Raw genomic sequence first — 18,064 nt, 5'->3', positions numbered from 1 at the left:
CTCCTTTCTAAGCATCTATGACAGCAGCACAAAATTCAGCAGCTTTGTTTCCACTTCCCTCCTGGAAACATGAATCTAATCAGCATGTGACAGCTGTATGTCTGTGCTAGTATTTTACCTTTGATTCCTCTGTCCATCCTCATTAAGCGTCTGATCACTGTCTCTCTATTGTCTCCTTGCCTGATTTCAATTTTTGTAGAGAAGTGGCCATTTGATGGTTGAGGGTTCACCAAAAATACAGACACGCTGGGCTGTAAGAAAGTTAATACAAACATTAAAGGAGAATATGTATTTGTGGTCCAAGCCTCAGAGGAAACATGAAACTAAAAACAAATAAACATCATCTATCAACAAATATTCTGCATGGATGAACTTCCGTCAGAAGCACTGACTGCCAGTAGCAGAATGAAAGCGCTCCCACAACTCTTCAAAACATAAGCCACAGTATACCCAAGTTTTTAGGACGTATTTAGGGAAATCAATCAAATTTTTACTGTTGACAAGTATTAGAGCTAGAAATATTTACAAATGATACCACTGTTGCAGAGTTTCACTAATCTTACATGTTACTCACTAACTCTTCCAAGACTCCATGACACAGCTGTATGAATACTTTTGAAAGGTTTTCTTTTTACGCAACTGAACGCCATTTATTAGCCCATTATAAACTAATGGATAACCATAGAAAGTATTAAAAAACACCTTAGGATTCAGCAAACAAGTAATACAAAGTTTCACATGGAAATTTAGAATACCTTAAAAACAAGTATAATAAGCAACACAACAACTCCTAAATAACCGTGGTAAAGGGAGATTCAGCCTTACTTGCATAAGACCTTCTCGATTCTCTATTTTTGGCCTATGTTTTAACTAGAATACAATCTACCTTATCTAAAGACTGGTGGTTGAGGCATATGGCTGAAAGAAACAAATATAAGAATATGCTAATGCGCCAGTCACCTGTTTTAACAGTCTTCAGGTCAAATCATTAACTTGTGCTGACTGGAAAAGCCTTAAAGCTAAGGTACAACCACAGCTACATTTAGGGCTCTATACAGAGGAAGGAAAAAAAAAAGAAACACAAACAAACTTATGATTGCTTCAGGAGGTGTTTCTTCTTTTGAAGAGGTGTTAGATCAAAGGTAAAAAAATCCAATGTTCATGTCTGATTAAAGTTTTTAAATGGCAAATTTGCACTTTTTTTTTTTTTTAAGTTTTCAGACTTCCAATATCTAAATTTCTGATTTTACCTCAGTTCTGAATACAGAAAATGGTTTTCCAGGACAGCAATCTTCTTTTATTTTATCTTCTGCTTCAGACGCAAACTTCACTTCAATGTCATCCAGCTGTTAAAAAAAAAAAGGGGGGGCAGGGGAGGACAAGGAAGGGAATAAACAGGATTTTAATCGTTTTGGAGGGAAAAACAGGAGTTTGCAGGCCTATCAAACAACTGTTCGCATAGTAAAGCGGAAAGTAAATGTGCATTGACATCAGGCAACAATAGCACACCCAAAATCACAACATATTGTTTGGAAGGGACCCCTGAGGTTCACTAACTCCCTGCTCGAAGTGGGACTACTGCCCACGCTGGACCAAGTCCGCCTCTGAGGCCAGAGATCCCCCAGCCTCTCTGAGTAGCCTGCTCCAACACCACACTGCTGCCCTAGCAAATCAAAAAACTCTCCTCATGTCCCATCTCAGCCTCACAACCTGCAACTTCAGCAGTAACTCCCAGTTACCGTCCCTTGTTTGACTATCAGCCCACTACCAAGAAAGAGATTGGCTTTATCATCTTTGTAACTCTCCAAGCAGCAGAAGATTTCTCCGAGATCTTCCCCTCAGCCAGTCTCAACAAGCCCACCTCCTTCAGCCTCTCGCTGGAGGTCACGTTCTCTAGGCTCCCCCCAGCCATCTTGACGGTCCTCTGCTCAACAGCCCCCAGGCCTCAACAGCCTTTTTAAACGGGGGGTGTGCAGTGGAGGAGGATGAGAGCGGAGCACAACACTGACACGTGCTCCAAATTCGGGCTCAGCAGAGCGGAGTGGAGATGGATGACTTCCCTCGACTTGCCAAATCACAACCTATATAGGTAACTCCTCCTAATGTAGGTCAACACACAGCACGGCTCATTTGCAGTGGCAGCACACTCACATTAAGTCTACATTAATCTTGACAAGCCCACAGTAACCCCAAAGTCCTTTGTAGCAGAGCTGATGGCCAGCCAGCCAGTTCCAACTTATACAAAAATGTGCTAATTCTGCCCTGGTGCAGAACTTGACAATTCCTGTTACATTTCAGGAGATTCCATAGCCCAGTTCTCGTGTTTCTCTAGATTCTCCCACATGAAAGATCCATTGCTTAACAGATCCACTGTTTAACTGCTCCCTCCCCCAGTTCAGTGAGTTTTGCAGATTTACAGATATTTTAAAATAAAAGTTGTTGCTCGCTCTTGGCTTCGCTCTGATATGGGACAAGTCCAATAAAACCACATTTATTTCATACTGTACAGGTTACAAAATGAAGTTTTGCAATATATATGTATTTTCTAATTCTTGAAACAGGTGCCTTTTTTTTTTCCTTACAGAAACCTGCCTGAGCTGTCCCCTCATTAACATATTGCCTATTGAACTAAATTCTGGTTATCATACAAAACAGCATAACTGCTACTAGGCATTGCTAGTAATGCCTTGAAACATCTCCTTCTCATTTCTTCAGCTGAAAAAATGTAAGATACTGGTTGGCTCAGAGAAAAGCGTCTCTTCAAAAGTGTCACTGGACTTCACTACCACAGACACAACCAGTGCTGCAGCAAAAACCACCTCTGTTTTGTGGGGACACGTTTGCATACTACACACCTACCACCGTGTCTCATGCCTATATTTAACAGATTTATATGCCTATACTTGACAAATTCAAACAGCAAGACTGAAATACAGAAAATTGATTAAAAAACTATTACTTGAGCAACATACACCCAGAAGATAATGTAAACAGGCTTAGAGCCTTAGGAAAGACTGGTCCTCCAGCTATCCCAATAAAAACCAGTAATGAATATGCCAAGTATATACCAACCTCCAGGGAATTTGTCAAATAGACAATATTCTCCATGAGCACTGCACGTTCATCAAATTCCAGTTCCAGATCAAGAACACGTGAACCATTCTTCTCCAGATTTTCCTGTCAGAGGGGAAAAAAAAAAAAGGATTAAAACTCTCTGAGCACTGCAAGTAAAATAATGCTTCAAACTGGCAAACTATCTACATTAGTCATGAAAAGAATAGGCTTTTAAATATGAGAGCTCTCTGCTGGCACAACATGCTAACGTAGGAGCAATAATTTTCTTGTAACAGGGTTTCTTCTACAGGGAGTTAGTGACACTGATGGGAGGAGTAAGAGCAATTAGAACACATTTTTAATATAGAATTGAAAAGGTGTTTGACATTCACAGTTATTTATAATCCCTACTTAATGTGCAGGTTGAGAATTCACAAGATAGTCAGCATTTCAGTGGTATTTCACAGCAGGAAATTCAGTCGTATGACCTAGTTTAAAATAAAGGACAAGCATACAACAACTGGACATGTTCACAGCAGTTGTAAAACAAGTTCTCTGCAGGGAAATAACAACTACTTTATACGTTAACATAAAAGTAACTTAATTAGTCCAGAAAGCCAACAGCAACAGTCACAAGAGACAAAGTATTAAAGGCAATATAAAAACCACGTGATTTTTTTTTTTTTTTTTTAACTAAAACAGAACTTCCTCTTCGGAATTTAATCTGTCCTGTTCTTGCTTTCATATGCTGAGCCAGCTGTCTCCTTTGAAGCTCTGCTTTGTCAGACTCAGCATGGTTGTGGTTTCCTGGTTTCCTTGTCAGTTTAATGTGAACGATTCCCTACATTAACACTGAATTGCTTCCCTTTGTAAATCACAAAGTTTCTTCTACATTTAAGCTCTCCTCTGACAAACAGGAAGCACAAGCAGAAATGCTCCTTGTACACTGGAATTGCTGAATAATTGGTTTCAGAGAAAAACATACTGAGCTAGGGAGTGTGAGCTCAGATGTTTCTACGTCTTTATGTGAAATTCCTTACTGCTCGTTAAAAGTGAAAGGATCGATTATTGGGTAAGGCTCAGCATGCCAACCCATTCCCTGCGTGCACCGGGATCACTAACTAGCGCCAGAGTAAGGACATGAAGAAACAGGGATATTTCAGACCTAACGCACTTGTAGGACTGAAAGCTTTTCTGACCTTTTCCAACTGTATCAGTTGATCTAACCCATCACTACATCTCTTTACAAACTTCACTTATACAGGAAGCTTCATAGCTGCTTTGTGCCCTCTGTTCCTCTGAAGGCTTCTGAGCTACCATGAAAAGGAATAATTAGAATAGCCCTAGAGAGAGGGGAAAAGAGCACCTCCATTTATAAAATACGACAAAACTTAGAAATAGAAGACATTATTATACATGTTTTAAAAATCAAGCTAAAGCTTAAAGAGTAATATTTTTATACTCATTAAGATTTTTTCCATTACAAATCCCTCTCAACTTCGACAGATCATGAGTAGAAGTCAAAAAGGTTTCAAATCCTACTCTGCCCCCCGTTTTCTGTATTTAAAATTTTGCTTATTCTTTGCTTCTTGAACCTTCCTAGTTGCTGTATTGAATTTTATCTGCAACAGCAAGCACAAAAAAGTTTCTTTAAAAAAAAAAAAGAGGCAAGCCAAGATTTGCATAGGCTTGCATGACTCTGGGAAAATAATAATGAAATATCAGAATATTAGTGATAAAAACATAAGAATGATACACGAAATTCATAATTCCATTCAAGGCTCAGAACAGTCCCTTTTTTCCTCCCTTAAATGTAGTGCAATCAATTATCCCTAGTCTTGTTCTTAACTTTAAATGTTAAGCATTTTTATGTCTCCAGAGCAACACCTTATTCTCATTTCAACATGAAAAATGGGAGAAGTCAAATATGATGCATTTCAAATGTAGAGGAATCCACTTGTATTTGAAGCACAGATTGTACAACCTGCAAAATACACAAACTACCAAGCCAGAACTAGACCAGTAGTTCACCTGGGCCAATTAACGTAGAGACCTTTTTATTACATCTTTCTTCCAGAGATGTCAAAGTAGTTTATAAACAAAAACATGAAGGTGCCAAATAAGCAAGGGGCAGGACAGAGACCAAAGTCAAAAGTTAGTAGGAGATCCAGGAATGAAATAAAGGAAACAACAATACCCATGCATGAAGTTACAGATTATCATTGCTTTTGTCTGACACGTTTCATTCATGAAAGCTTTTTCTATACAAGAACTGTCCCTCTGACACTTACCTTAATCATGGCAACAAAAGGCATAACCTTCTTCATATACTTCTTCAGTTCTGGCAAGGTGTTAAGCTCGCTGGCAATTGCTTTATTATCTGGCAGTTGACCTCCACTGACCTAAACATTGATGAACATCCATTAAAAAGTATAGGTATCATTATAAAAACCTTGCCCTCTAATATCATATACGCTTCGTGCTTTCCCATAAATACCAGCAAGGTTTGTCATTATCATTGATTCCACATATAATAATTTTCCCATGCCTTTGAAACATTTTAAGTAAAATTTTAAAACTTTGACCAAAAAACCCCGGATAACTACTGCCATTCAAGCAACTCAGTATTATTCCACGTTTTCATTATTACTTCTGGTGACTGTATATTAATATAAGTTTTCTACCAGAATGCATTTTAAATCCAGATTTAAGCCATTTCACAAGCACATTTTTAAGCACTAGTTTCCTGAACTGTTTGGGTTTTATATCCAAAATTTAGATATTTGCAAGAATCCTATTTAGTGCATCAGACCAAACAGCACATTTTAACACTGAGGCAGAAAAACCCCTATAGAATGCCCGAAGTTTAATACCCCAAAAACAAATTTCACATGAGGAATAGTGGTTTATCTCAATGCCACAAGTTGGAAAAGTCATGACTCTAATCTATCAGCTACAATACTGATTCGTTCAAGCTGAGAAGGATGGTTCATCAAGATGCCAAAAGCCACTCTTATCAGCTTCCCCATGTCAGAAGCACAGATTCTTCTGCTTTCAGAAAAGCTCATTTCTTCTACTTATGATTGATGTATTCCATCTCAACATATTTCTTGTAACATCACTGAACATAACATCAAGGACCAAAACAACGCTTCTAAGCCTACTTGCATAGTAAGGTAGCATTAATCTGTCAGTCAACAATGTTTCCTCAGAAACACACTTGGGAAGAATATTTTAAAAGCTATCCACTTACAAATGAAAAAAAAAAACCCAAAAAACCAGAATATGGGCTGCTTTTTACTCAGATTGTCGAAAAACAATGAAATCATACTGTCAAATCAATGACATTCCTTGGGAAACTTTCATTAAGCACCAAAATTCATTGGACAGTTGCAAAAGCATAAAGAAAATTAAAACTATCTTGCTTTGTATTTAAATAATTTGGTAACAAATTTCAGCTTATAAGCTTTTTACAGATAGACAAAAGGAGCCCACAAAAAAGCGGTTAAGCAGCCCAAAGAGACATGAAAGGATGACCACCTGATAGTGTTTGCGCAGAACTGATAAGGTGGTGTGCTGCCAAGGCGGGTAGTTCTTTGCCACGTAGATGGTACAGTGAGAAGGCTTCTGGGAAGGTTCTTTAGTACTTTTCTAAGGAAACAAAGAAAAAAATTAGGAAGGAGTCCTGAGGCAATACAGACTTATCAAGTACGCACACTTAAAAAAATGACCTAGCACACTTCACCTTTCCTTTCACAGGTGCCATATAGCTCTTGAGACGGAGTCGGAGGTCATGAGCTGCTTCCATGAGGTACTGAGAGGAGCGAATTAATACCTCATCCACAGGACCTGCTATCGGCCATGAGGCTCTCATGATGGAATCAGGCTTTGAAGAAAGGAAGAAGTGACATGCACTGAGATCAGAACACATCAGTATCTGATGGTTTTTCAGCCCATTATAGCTTGACTGGAAACTGGAGTTTAGACAGTCTGAACCTCAATGAGCACCCACCTATAAGTAGGTTATAAAGGAATAAGTATACAGCCAACAAGCATTTATTTGCAAGTGTATTAAGGACTATACATACAATTACACCTGCCATATAGCTACATAACTTCATCTACAAGCACGAGGCACTTAAAAAAACCTAAGTTTCATGCATAAGTGTAGGAATATTGCATTATTTGGGTTCATTTTAGATCACCTCTTTGTGAGGAGACAACCGAAGTGACTTGTATTGAAGTTGCATATATCATCACAGTTACAGGCTAACTCTGTATGTTCACTGTCCTAGGGACAATAAGCTATTATGGCTCTTCATATTATAAGACATGTGTTTCTTCTACTTGCATATAAAAGACATCCATAAGCCTGATACAAGCCTTACTAAAAAAAAAAAAAAAAGAAAAAAAATCAGTAAAAGCTTAGATCTGAATCAAATGACAAAACTGAAACATTAGTACCTTTCCCAGCAGTGACCAGATGTGCTCACATAAGTGGGGACAGATAGGAGCCAACAGCAGAGTCTGAAGTTCAATGAACTGAAGCACCAACTCTCTGTGCATTCCTTCTATTGCCAGCTCACGATATTTATCTTTTGCTGCCTGAAACACAGCCAATGCAACCATCATTAACACACTCCAACTGCCATGGAGAAACGCTTGGAAGAAAACACACACAATTCTTTGCTCTAATATGTTTTTAGAATGTAAGCAGCTTAGAACTCAAAAACGGATTATTACAAGAACTGTATTTTCCTGAAGCACCTGAGCGTGAATCTGTCGGTTGGCCATTTCATTTTTGCATTAATATGGTACTTTTAAAGAGTGTTTATTGGCACAGACATAAAAGACAAAAACATCCACAACTGTGTATCAGGTACTATCATCCCAAATAGCTTGCATAAAGATACTAATAAGTAATAAGAAAAAGACAAGGAATGTGATCTATCGTTATACATATAACTCAGCCTACTTAATCATGTTCCTGAATATCACAAAGGAGCCACATAAAGGAGTCTCTGTAATTCATTAAGCGAAGCGGCATGGTTCAGCAGACACTCCGGAGACATGGTTTATTGAATATATCAAAAAGCACTCTGCTTCCAAACAATTTTGTTGATGTATTATCTGGATATCTTATGAAGCGTTCCTTATTACAAAGCAGCTAAAGAAAAGGAAACACTCTTTTTAATAGTGTCTTTTTTTAAGCAGCTTTTTGCTCATATTAGATATCAGGACTATTTGCAGCATCACAGTTGTCTTCCTCTGGACCTTTGTAAAAATGACACAAGCAGACCTTTATAATTTCAGATTTATTCCACTAAAGTACTCTTGTTTCTTGGCACAATTCTGATTCCAATTCAGCTGTATAATTAAGGATCAGACACATCAGGATCAAAAGAAATCCACAAAGTAACAAATACCAAGTGTTAGTTTCTTACACCTGAAAAGATACCTCCTACCTGAAATTCAAAGAAGCCAGTTTTCAGAGCTTCCTTAAACATCATCTTCTCATAATTTTGGTCCGTCTTCATTATGCCTGCACTCATTTCACTAGGGAGGGAAGCAAAGTGAAGTGAAAACATCAAAATTCTATCAATAGTCTACCCCACATAATGGCAACACTGTGTAAAACAACACTACCAATGTCACCAGTGCAGCACAATCACATAACCTATTCTGTAATTGGGGGGGGGGGGGGGGGAGGGAGGGTTATGCAATTCATTAATTTGTAGAAAAAAAAAAAATAACTACAGAGATTCTCCTTGCAGGAAAAAAAAAATGGACCAAACTGTATTATTAGCCTTTGTACAATACCTGGCAAAGACTCTGTCATTGAAGGTATTGGCGGGACCACTTCTTAGACTGTCTCTGTTTGCAATCATCTCCTTTACCCACTCCACCCACGTGTAGAGACGAAGAATACCAGCATCTGCCATGGCTTCCACAAAGTTGGCATCTTCAACAGTGTCTCCAGCATCAGCCAAGGCTAATCGCATGCCTGAAAGAAACTGGATCAGCTAACATGGCTGGCATGCAATCAGCTGGTAGATATAGATGCAGGAGGCATGGGAGTCAAAATGAATTACAACTAACTTTTCATTATGAGTTAATAAAGCGCAAAGTGAATTTACAAACTGCCTGGCCAACTAGAGAGAGATGTCTCAAAGGATGCATTTCACCCAGGAGAGGTACACTGCCCTCCTTAGGAAGGAAACCAGACACCAAGAACCAGGAGACTAGTACAATCACTGTCCAAAAAACAAGACCGTGCAAGAAGGAACAAGGGCACGCATGTATGAACACAGCACGCCTCAACAATGTGCGTCTTATGTTTTGATCTCTTAAGTGAATGCAGAGGAATGAAATAGGCACTCTCTAGGAGGTCTCAACACCAAGAGCAGTTCTTGGTTGAAACAGGTGTTGTGCTAACATGCATCCCAATTTTCTAAATAAAGTTCAGCTTTTCAAACAAAAGCAGGTGGTAAGCGGTAGATTTATTGCAATTCATTACTCCAATAAACCCACTGCTCCTTTGAGAGCAAAACACTAATTTTAGTCATTTTGGCATAATTGAAAACCAGATGCAGGTCAGAACATACTTACCATCTGCAGAAAACTTGTCAACAGCTTGAGTTAGGGTAAGAAAGTTGCCTGTAGATTTAGACATCTGAAAGAAATAGAAAAGTCTTTGTTTTCTCACACATCCATTTTGTTGTTGGATAAGCAAGACAGACGCAACAAGGGTTTGGGCAAACCATTGAGAAAGTATTTTCTCACGAATCACAGAAAAGCAATTTGGTAAATATGAATTAGTTCTCACAGTAAAAGCAGACAACTTTGCAAGCACTCATCTAACTCCTGAATGTTGAACTTGTCTTGAGACTTGCCCAAGTTGTTAATACTAAGGTCCGTATCCACCACAGCTGCAGGGAAATGGTAGCTGCCTTCTGCATCATTTTGGTTCCACCCCAGACTTTGTCAGGCTTTGAAAAATGGGACAACTGGTACCAAAATTTAATTCCAAAAATTACCTAAATTAAACTTAAATACTACGTCAAATTGGCGTTTTCAGCTCATCCTGCATTGATTTTTCAAGAAGGACTCTGGTGGGGTTTTTTTGCTTCATATTGGACAGTCTCCAAGGCCTAATTCCTAGGTTCAGGTATTTTTAAATTCAATTAAATTCAATTTCAGAACTTGCATACATTAGCAAGTTATCAGCACAAACTTCTTCCTCTCACTGCACCTACTCCAATGCTTAACAAAGCTAAAATCTAGTAAAAAAAAAAAAATCATTCTGTATTACCCTAAAACTCAACAGAAATGCACTGAAATCTTTACCAAACTGATGAAGCTATACAAGAGCTAACTTAGGAAAAGTGTCAGACAGAACTGGAGGAAAGGCAGGTCTTTACCTCTGATGAATGAAAAACTGGAGGGCACCAATGAAGAAACTGGAATTTTCACTATTTCCTCCTCTTAAACTCTGAGAAGGATTTTTCCAGTCTGTCTGGCAAGTGCCTATTTTGACAACCACAAAAGCCATCTCACACGTGAAACCTCACTATACCTTTTCAGAATTGAGAAGGAGATGTCCATTCGCTCTCACAGCTACTGGCCACTTTTCTCTGTTTGAAGGCAAGATACAAAGCATTTGGTAAAGTAAAACACATTTTCTCTTTTAAAAAAAAAAAAAAGCCACCACGTTTTATGTTCTGGTTTGGGATGAACACCTTAAGTGGAATCTTCAAAAAAATACCTAGGGGGTGTCTTAATAAAAATTAGGGAGTGTCTTTGAAGATGGAAAGAACTACAATATAAGGGTTAGGGATTATCATTGCTGAAGTGGAAAGCAGGGAGCATTGCACCTACAATTATACTTCATTTACCCCACCTCCTTCTATTCAGCTACATTTAATTTAAAGGCCAGTAACTGGCATTGCCCAAAAGCACTTGATACAGCTAAGTCCCACGTATCTCTACCAATGGAGGAAGCAGATACCAAATTCCCCAAAATGATCTTTACTATACATGAGAAAACAGATTTTCCTATATACAGTTCTATACAACTCTTAAATAGAGGTTCAAGGGAATGCAAAGATAGTATCTTAATGCACAGAACTACATCCTTCTAAAAGCACCGTGTGATCAGCAAAGATTCTCAACCTGTACTGCATAGTCCATGGGAATATGTATGCACTGGTTTAATGCCTTGAGAAGTAATAAAGAAAACTTGATGATAATAACGTTACTTAAAATCCCAGTGCAGGAATACAATTCAGTACTGGAAAATACATAAGAAGAGATATTTACAAAAGACATTTGACTTTTATAAAACAGGCCAATGAAAGCTAAAAATAAAATTTCTTCTCCACTTTTACACGCATTCGCTTTTTCATGTGGCTACTTAACTGAGCATTTCATGCCTCCATAGATAGCTAAAACAAATGAAAAACAGCATCAAACACCACAATTCCAACAGCGGCTGCATTTGGATTTAGCTCTAGATGCTGCTATTTAGTATTGTTTCCACTCCCAAAGGAGGAAAAAACCCTAAAGATACACCGATACTGTTTCAATATGTTTTTACACATATCCTCTAAAGAAGCACCGAGCCAAGGTACTGTTTAGTTAGGACATATAAATCTTTCAGTTTGCTCTAGAGCTGACTGAAACTGCCAAGTCACTTATGCTACATGCTAGAATTCCAGTGTTTAGAACAAACAGGATTTCAGCAAGTCAACTAGAAGTCATATTATGCAGTTAGATTTCAGCTTTGCTTTAAACAATGTTTTAGAATTTGTATGTAAGAATCTTGCATCTTAAAATCTTTAAAGGATTCCAGAAAAAAAAACGAGGAAATAATGGTAAAAAGCCTTCAATTTCAGTAACTTCTACTATAGACAACTGTAACAAAGCTGCAACATGAAGGAATACATTTTCAACCTAATTCTGAATGTTGTACAGTCCATAGCCATTAGCAAATGTACCAGAACTACAAACTCTCCAGCTTTATCTCCTGCACACCTGTTTTGCGTTACCTCCAAACTTACCTTTGATCTGACCACATAGCCACATGATTATAGAGGTAGTACGACAGATGATTTGGAACAAGATCTTTGCCAGAAACTCTGAGATCCACAGGATACCAAAATTCAAACTCCTCCTTTAGCTTGTCCAACTTTTCTTTTGGAATCTCTGTTTTAGGAAATGGAGCTGCCTTGAAGAAGATGTAATCCCAAACTTCTTTGCTCATTTGCTGTGCCCTGGACAGAATTAGTCCCATATTGAGATGGCAGTAAAAGTTCCTCTTACACTCCACAGCATTTTTAATAAGACAGCTTAGAACTGTTGATTCTTTCTCACAACATACTCCATTTGATAAGCAGAGCAAACACGGACAAAGAGTGTATGGGTACTTTGTCTAAGATCAGACGAGTGAGTCCCAACAGCAGAAACAAAATCAAAACTCAGAACTGCTCAAGCCAAGCCATGCCATGCTTAAAACACCCTTTGATATTTCCCAATAAAGCATAAAGACACCCGTAAAGAAAAAGTAATTAATAATTAAAGCATAATCTTGAATGCCCTGGAAACCTGATTATTTCTTTTCCAAACGCCGCCCCCTCCACCCCCAGCACCATTTGTGACTTTAACTGAATACTGAAAACCTATTACTAGTACCTAAGTTTCTCTGCCCTCCCTTGCACTGGGTCATACAGCCATTCCTTCTGGCTTCCATGAAAGTAAAAGAGCAGGACTACAAGAGAATTGTTCTACAATTCAAGGGCGCCTCCTACATGGAAAAAATAGTGGTCTTTTCTCACTTTGAATGGAATTAATCCATTCAAAATTAACATTTATTGTAAGACACATTTTACCAACTACTAGAGGTAGGATCCACGATTTTGAATGAAAACACTGATGAGATGCAACTTAGACCCACAGGTCTGCAGCCACTGGCCTGCATTAAAAAAAAAAAATCCTTCTTGTTTCTACAGAGACTTTTATTCCTAGCTCCTTAGTTTTTCACTGGAGTCTACCAGATACTACCTGCACACATTTCAAATTAAATCATTTCAAATCAAAGTTTATTATTTGTTAACATCTACTAAGGTGCTTCGGTCTGTATTATACAGAGAGGAAAAGCATTCTGGATCCCAAGTACCTCCAGTACATATTAAACAACTAGTTCAAATGACAGTCAATACCACCAGTCTAGAATAAAGTCTTACCTGCACCAGTCTGCTGTTTTAGATCTGGTAGTTATTATTCTGTGCTTTAAATTACTGTTGTGCACTGACTTAGCTTCTATGTTTGGTGCCAACGATCACTGTAACCGAATGGTGACTGACACAATGCGCCATAAATGCCCTTTTACTTTACCCCACACAGTAAGTCTTAGTAAAAAGTGTTTGCTAACACTATAAGAAAGATGTTATCTACTCGTGTAAGAGTACACTCTAATTGTATGTACTTAATTACATCAAATCTATAATTCAGTGCTGAGGATGCTCACTTCAAAGTTTGTTTCCAGACATGACTAGTATGTAGGTAGCTTCTCTATAATTAGAGAGGTTTGAGCCAAAATTAAAACCTCTTTCAGAACTATTTCTCTTTGTAAGAATCTCCACTTTGGAAATGGTTTTCAGGATAGTTACAGCATTGAATAAGGTAAGTTCCAGCTCCAATGTGTAAATTACTCCAGAAAATAGTTCATAAAACATGCAGAATTAGTGCACAAGATTCGCAGTGTTTTTTTCAATTGCAGGTGAGTTGTATCATCTCAGCTCTCTGATCTCCATCGCTGAAAGTTCACAACCACCCCAACCAAGAGGTCACAAAGCAGTATTAGGAGGTATTTTGGTACAAATGCCTTCTCCCTTTCACTTTGAAAGTTTCCACATACAAGTTGTGGATAAAAGATGGTTCTAAGCTTCTAAGAGAGTTACCAACTTTTAATACAGTGACAAAAACTAAGTGCTAATCTTTCCCACTTTGTACACTGAAGCATACAATTTTTTTTATCACTGCAAAGTAGTCTCAATAAGCAGAGACACTTCAGCAGCCACTGAAACCAATCAAAAACACCTGGCAAGGATAATTTCAAGGCAAGTCAAACCACTATTAAAAGAGGTGATTTACTGTGCATACAGTTCTGCTTCACTGACATTCCTCTTCTCTCTCTGGCCACCATACTCCTTCGCTTTCCTTATTTCCCTTCTGCAGATTTGCTGTAACTTAGCTAACAGCAGGTTAAGTTTTAATAATGATGCTTTTTAACCACAAAAGCAAAGAATCAGCCTGCTTGGCAAGCCTTTGCCAAGAACAATTCAGGAGATAAACACACCGAATGAAACAAGAAAACTTAATGATTCACTCTCCTTACCTGATACCTAGAGGAGATTCTCCTTGGCCCCTCAGGTTACCTCCCTGTAACAGATGAGCCACTGTGTAATAGGCCATGTAGATAGTTGAGTCGGAGAGAGACTCTATCAGCCACTGCTCATCCCAAGGTAAGCGGGTACCTAGAAGAGATGGAAGCCAGGTATCAGATACAGTCAGCATCATCCCTACTAACAAGCGTGACACTCAAGCATACATAAGCAGTTTACGACTTTCAGTGGAAAAAACAAACAAAAAAAAAAAATATATATATATATATGTGAAAGTACCCATGCTTATGCTTTTAAAAATCCTTTTTTTAAAAAATTCAACTTATGCATTTGAAGATTTTATTCAAGAGAAAACACTTGCTATTTTTGTAGTCAGCTTTTAAACAACTGTCAAACAAGCTTCAGCTCACGATCGTTTGCTGTGTATTATAATGGAGTTATAACAGTTGGCCCACGTCACAGGCTACACAAGATGAAGGCTAGTCACTATTTAAGAACACCCAAGAAATGGTATTAGTTCCTTTTTCTGAGATCCCTTCCAAATCAACAGCCCAGGCAAAAAGCTACAGAGATGCTGCATAGAATCACTGTAGTAATGCAAAAATAACATTACCCCTGGCCACACATGTTTTCAAGAAAGTGTGCCTTCTCTGGGATGCTGGGTCAAGATGTTAAGTTGGATAAATCTGTTCTACACTTACCTATACCATTTTGGATTCTAGATAGCACTTAAGCCTTCCAAGTGAAGTGATGAGTACCATCCTCATGAAGCACTGAGTGAGAAAAGGAGCGTTTTGCCTACCTAAGCCATATGTCCTGGAGCATGCATGCTCTTGTAGCCAACCTAACGTAGCTTCAAAATTTCTCCTAGTTTCTTCACAAAACCTGTAAGAAATAAGCTATTATAAATTACTTCTCTCAGCCCTCTTAGACCACCAGCAGCAGCAGCCAACAATCACTCCCCTTTACATCCACTTTTATAACTTACGTCTCTAGATGTTTCAAGCACTCTGATGCCTGTTTCTTCCAGTTCACTTCACCATAATCTAAATACCTACAGTCAGGAAAAGTTTATTGTAATAAAGCAATACACGAGTAGGATATAATTTGGCAGTAACTTTGTAACTACAGCTTTACTTCACTTACCACTGGTCACAAAGGGCCACTACACATTCATCTGCAGACCTCGATATAACTTGTTTCTCAGGTTCCATATAAATCATGGCTTCATCCTAAGAGTTGAAAGGGCAATAAAAGCTAAGATCTTAGCTTTGCAAAGTCTTGAAAATCCTCACATCTTACTAGAAAGCATCCTCTCCATTCTAATCTGTTTTACAGCATTTATTGCATGGCTTTCATCACTGCACAGGCTCTCTGCCTCAGTATTCACTTTAAAATGAGGGCAACACTTGACTATGTACTTCTCTGAGGTATCAGTTCACATAATTTTGTAAAGAATGTCTCCACGCATGACAAAAAGGAGGACAGAAGCACAAAATATTACTCATTGACTATGCCCCTACTGATTAAAACAGCTACTAGAAAACCCTGAGGGACAGAGGGAGGGGGGGAAGGTAAAGAAAAATAGAACGATGAGCTTTAATTGTACCTTCACAAACCATGTATTTTGATGCAGGATGAACTGTTATGTTATATTATAATCTGAACATAACGATGATGCACCAAGGGAATATTAACTAAATAACTGAAGCCTCTCCCACTTCCAGTCCTCATCAGGAAGATCTTATTAGAGAGATGACATGATCATTGTTCATTTACTGCTCTTCCTTCTCTGCATAGTGAACCCCAGAAACGGGGTGTTTGCATGTCACAGATATCCTTTATTTGTAGGCTTGAAAAAGACTGACAATTCGGATCTTACACTTTCAGTATCTTCCCAACTATATCAAAGATTAAATCAGACCACCAAAACATTTCCTAGACAAGGTGATGGGATGAAGCAGGGAATAGAGGTCTCTAAGCTATTCACCCCACTTAGTCCAAGAACACAAGGTTCTTCTTTTAGCAGTATTTCATACTCTGTAGCAATCCAAAGCACCACTAAGAGGACTGCAGAACCAAAACAGAGAGGTTTCTTCAGCAACTCGGCTACTGTGGAAAAGACAAAATGGATAATTTCAAAGAAGCTGTGTGCATACTACCACATACATTATCCACCATCATCTTCTGAATAACTTTCTTGACATCTTGAACTTTCCGTCCCTTGAATCCATCCACCAACATTACCTGTAAAAGATGGGTCACAGGAGCTGATTTTTTTTTTTTAATTAACAAGACATAGGTGCAATAGCTCTTTAGATCAACATAAAGAAGTAGCAGTTACTGCAATCTTTGACGTGCAAAAAATAGGAATATGGATTTTTTTTTTCATTAAATAGACAGTCATCTTAACACAAAATGTGTCTGTATACATGTCAGCATGCACATAGGCAATTGAACATAGCTAGTCAGAAATAATAAGACAAAACCAGACCCACAACACAAGCCAACACATTGCTCTCTTCATATCAGTTTCCCAGTCAATACTTGTAACAAAACTGATCAACTCCCCAGCATGTGATCACTTGCTAGGAAACCAGATTATAAGTCTCAGTTTGCAGTCCTGCATTACTCCATTCTCTTTCTTCAGTTCTACGTAACTCCTCCAACTGCAGAACCCAACTGCAGGAGAAGGCTAAATGAGAAGTGGTCTGGGGAAAAAAGGTAAAAAATCTCCCTCTTTCTTGCAGTCTTTTTTTTTTATTCTTTACCTTTACCCACTTTTTTCCTCCTAATCAAACTCAGCAAGAAAACACTTAACAAAATCTTTTATTACTTACTCCCTCATAAAACCCTTTCAGGTACACTCTCTCCTTGGCCTCAGCAAGTTTCTCTCTGTCATTCTGGCTCTGGATTTTGAGCTCATCACAGACTGATGGAGCACAAAGGTTGCCATAGCCTGGGATCTCAATGATGGGCACCTGAGGATTAACAAAACAGTGTCAGATATTCAGTTCAAATTATCTCAATGTCATAAAATCTACACAAAGATTTGTTTCCCAGATTTCACAAGCTTCACCAGAAGTGATGCATTGAACGAAACAGAGACAAGTATATTTTGCTTGGTTTGCGGTCCCTAGGTTGATATGGGAGTACTGAACCAGAGGTTATGAAGGGGAAAAAAGGCAGTCATTACTAGTTACCTGAAAGTGTTTGTGCTGCATGATATCTTGGCCAAAAGCAATATTAACCAAAGAACCCTAATGGTAGCAGAAGCAGGAGCTAGGGCTATGTCAAACTCCTACGGTATTGTGTTACTCTGCGTGTAAATTTGCAGCATGTACTACTAATCAAATTACATAGGACTTACAAAGTATTAGTGCAATTCCACTCATCAAATCAAAAATTCCTGGCAGTCCCCAGTGTGACTCCTGATCTGCCATCCTACAAGCAATAACCCAGTTTTATCTCTTGACATGACACCAGTAACAAGCTGTACCAGCACTGAAGCTAGCGTGTGGAAGCAAGGGTAATGCTGAACATGGGGATGGCTTTACTGTAACCTATGTTTTCTAATGAAAACAGATCCAGCCATGTGTCTGCATTAA

General features: G+C 38.4%; 1 protein-coding gene across 4 annotated transcripts in view; it reads right to left on the bottom strand.

The window, feature by feature from the left end:
• The window catches only part of LARS1 (leucyl-tRNA synthetase 1), a 32,946-nt gene that overhangs the window by 2,497 nt on the left and 12,385 nt on the right, over positions 1-18,064 (bottom strand). For all 4 annotated transcript variants that reach the window (XM_087753554.1, XM_087753552.1, XM_087753556.1 and 1 more), the window contains 18 exons: positions 17,297-17,437; positions 16,626-16,703; positions 15,603-15,688; positions 15,445-15,510; positions 15,259-15,341; positions 14,450-14,588; positions 12,114-12,326; positions 10,631-10,688; positions 9,664-9,727; positions 8,875-9,058; positions 8,520-8,610; positions 7,519-7,659; positions 6,800-6,940; positions 6,595-6,705; positions 5,346-5,456; positions 3,073-3,177; positions 1,251-1,346; positions 119-251 (listed from right to left, as the gene is read on the bottom strand). In XM_087753554.1, coding sequence (XP_087609680.1) covers positions 119-251; positions 1,251-1,346; positions 3,073-3,177; positions 5,346-5,456; positions 6,595-6,705; positions 6,800-6,940; positions 7,519-7,659; positions 8,520-8,610; positions 8,875-9,058; positions 9,664-9,727; positions 10,631-10,688; positions 12,114-12,326; positions 14,450-14,588; positions 15,259-15,341; positions 15,445-15,510; positions 15,603-15,688; positions 16,626-16,703; positions 17,297-17,437 — 2,041 coding nt within the window. The remainder of the gene's footprint in view (positions 1-118; positions 252-1,250; positions 1,347-3,072; positions 3,178-5,345; positions 5,457-6,594; positions 6,706-6,799; positions 6,941-7,518; positions 7,660-8,519; positions 8,611-8,874; positions 9,059-9,663; positions 9,728-10,630; positions 10,689-12,113; positions 12,327-14,449; positions 14,589-15,258; positions 15,342-15,444; positions 15,511-15,602; positions 15,689-16,625; positions 16,704-17,296; positions 17,438-18,064) is intronic.

Source organism: Nipponia nippon, unplaced genomic scaffold (assembly GCF_047370975.1).
Source record: "Nipponia nippon isolate SJK-2023a ecotype South Korea unplaced genomic scaffold, ASM4737097v1 scaffold_17, whole genome shotgun sequence".
NCBI lineage: Eukaryota > Metazoa > Chordata > Aves > Pelecaniformes > Threskiornithidae > Nipponia > Nipponia nippon.
This window is presented reverse-complemented; position numbering and strand designations above follow the sequence as displayed.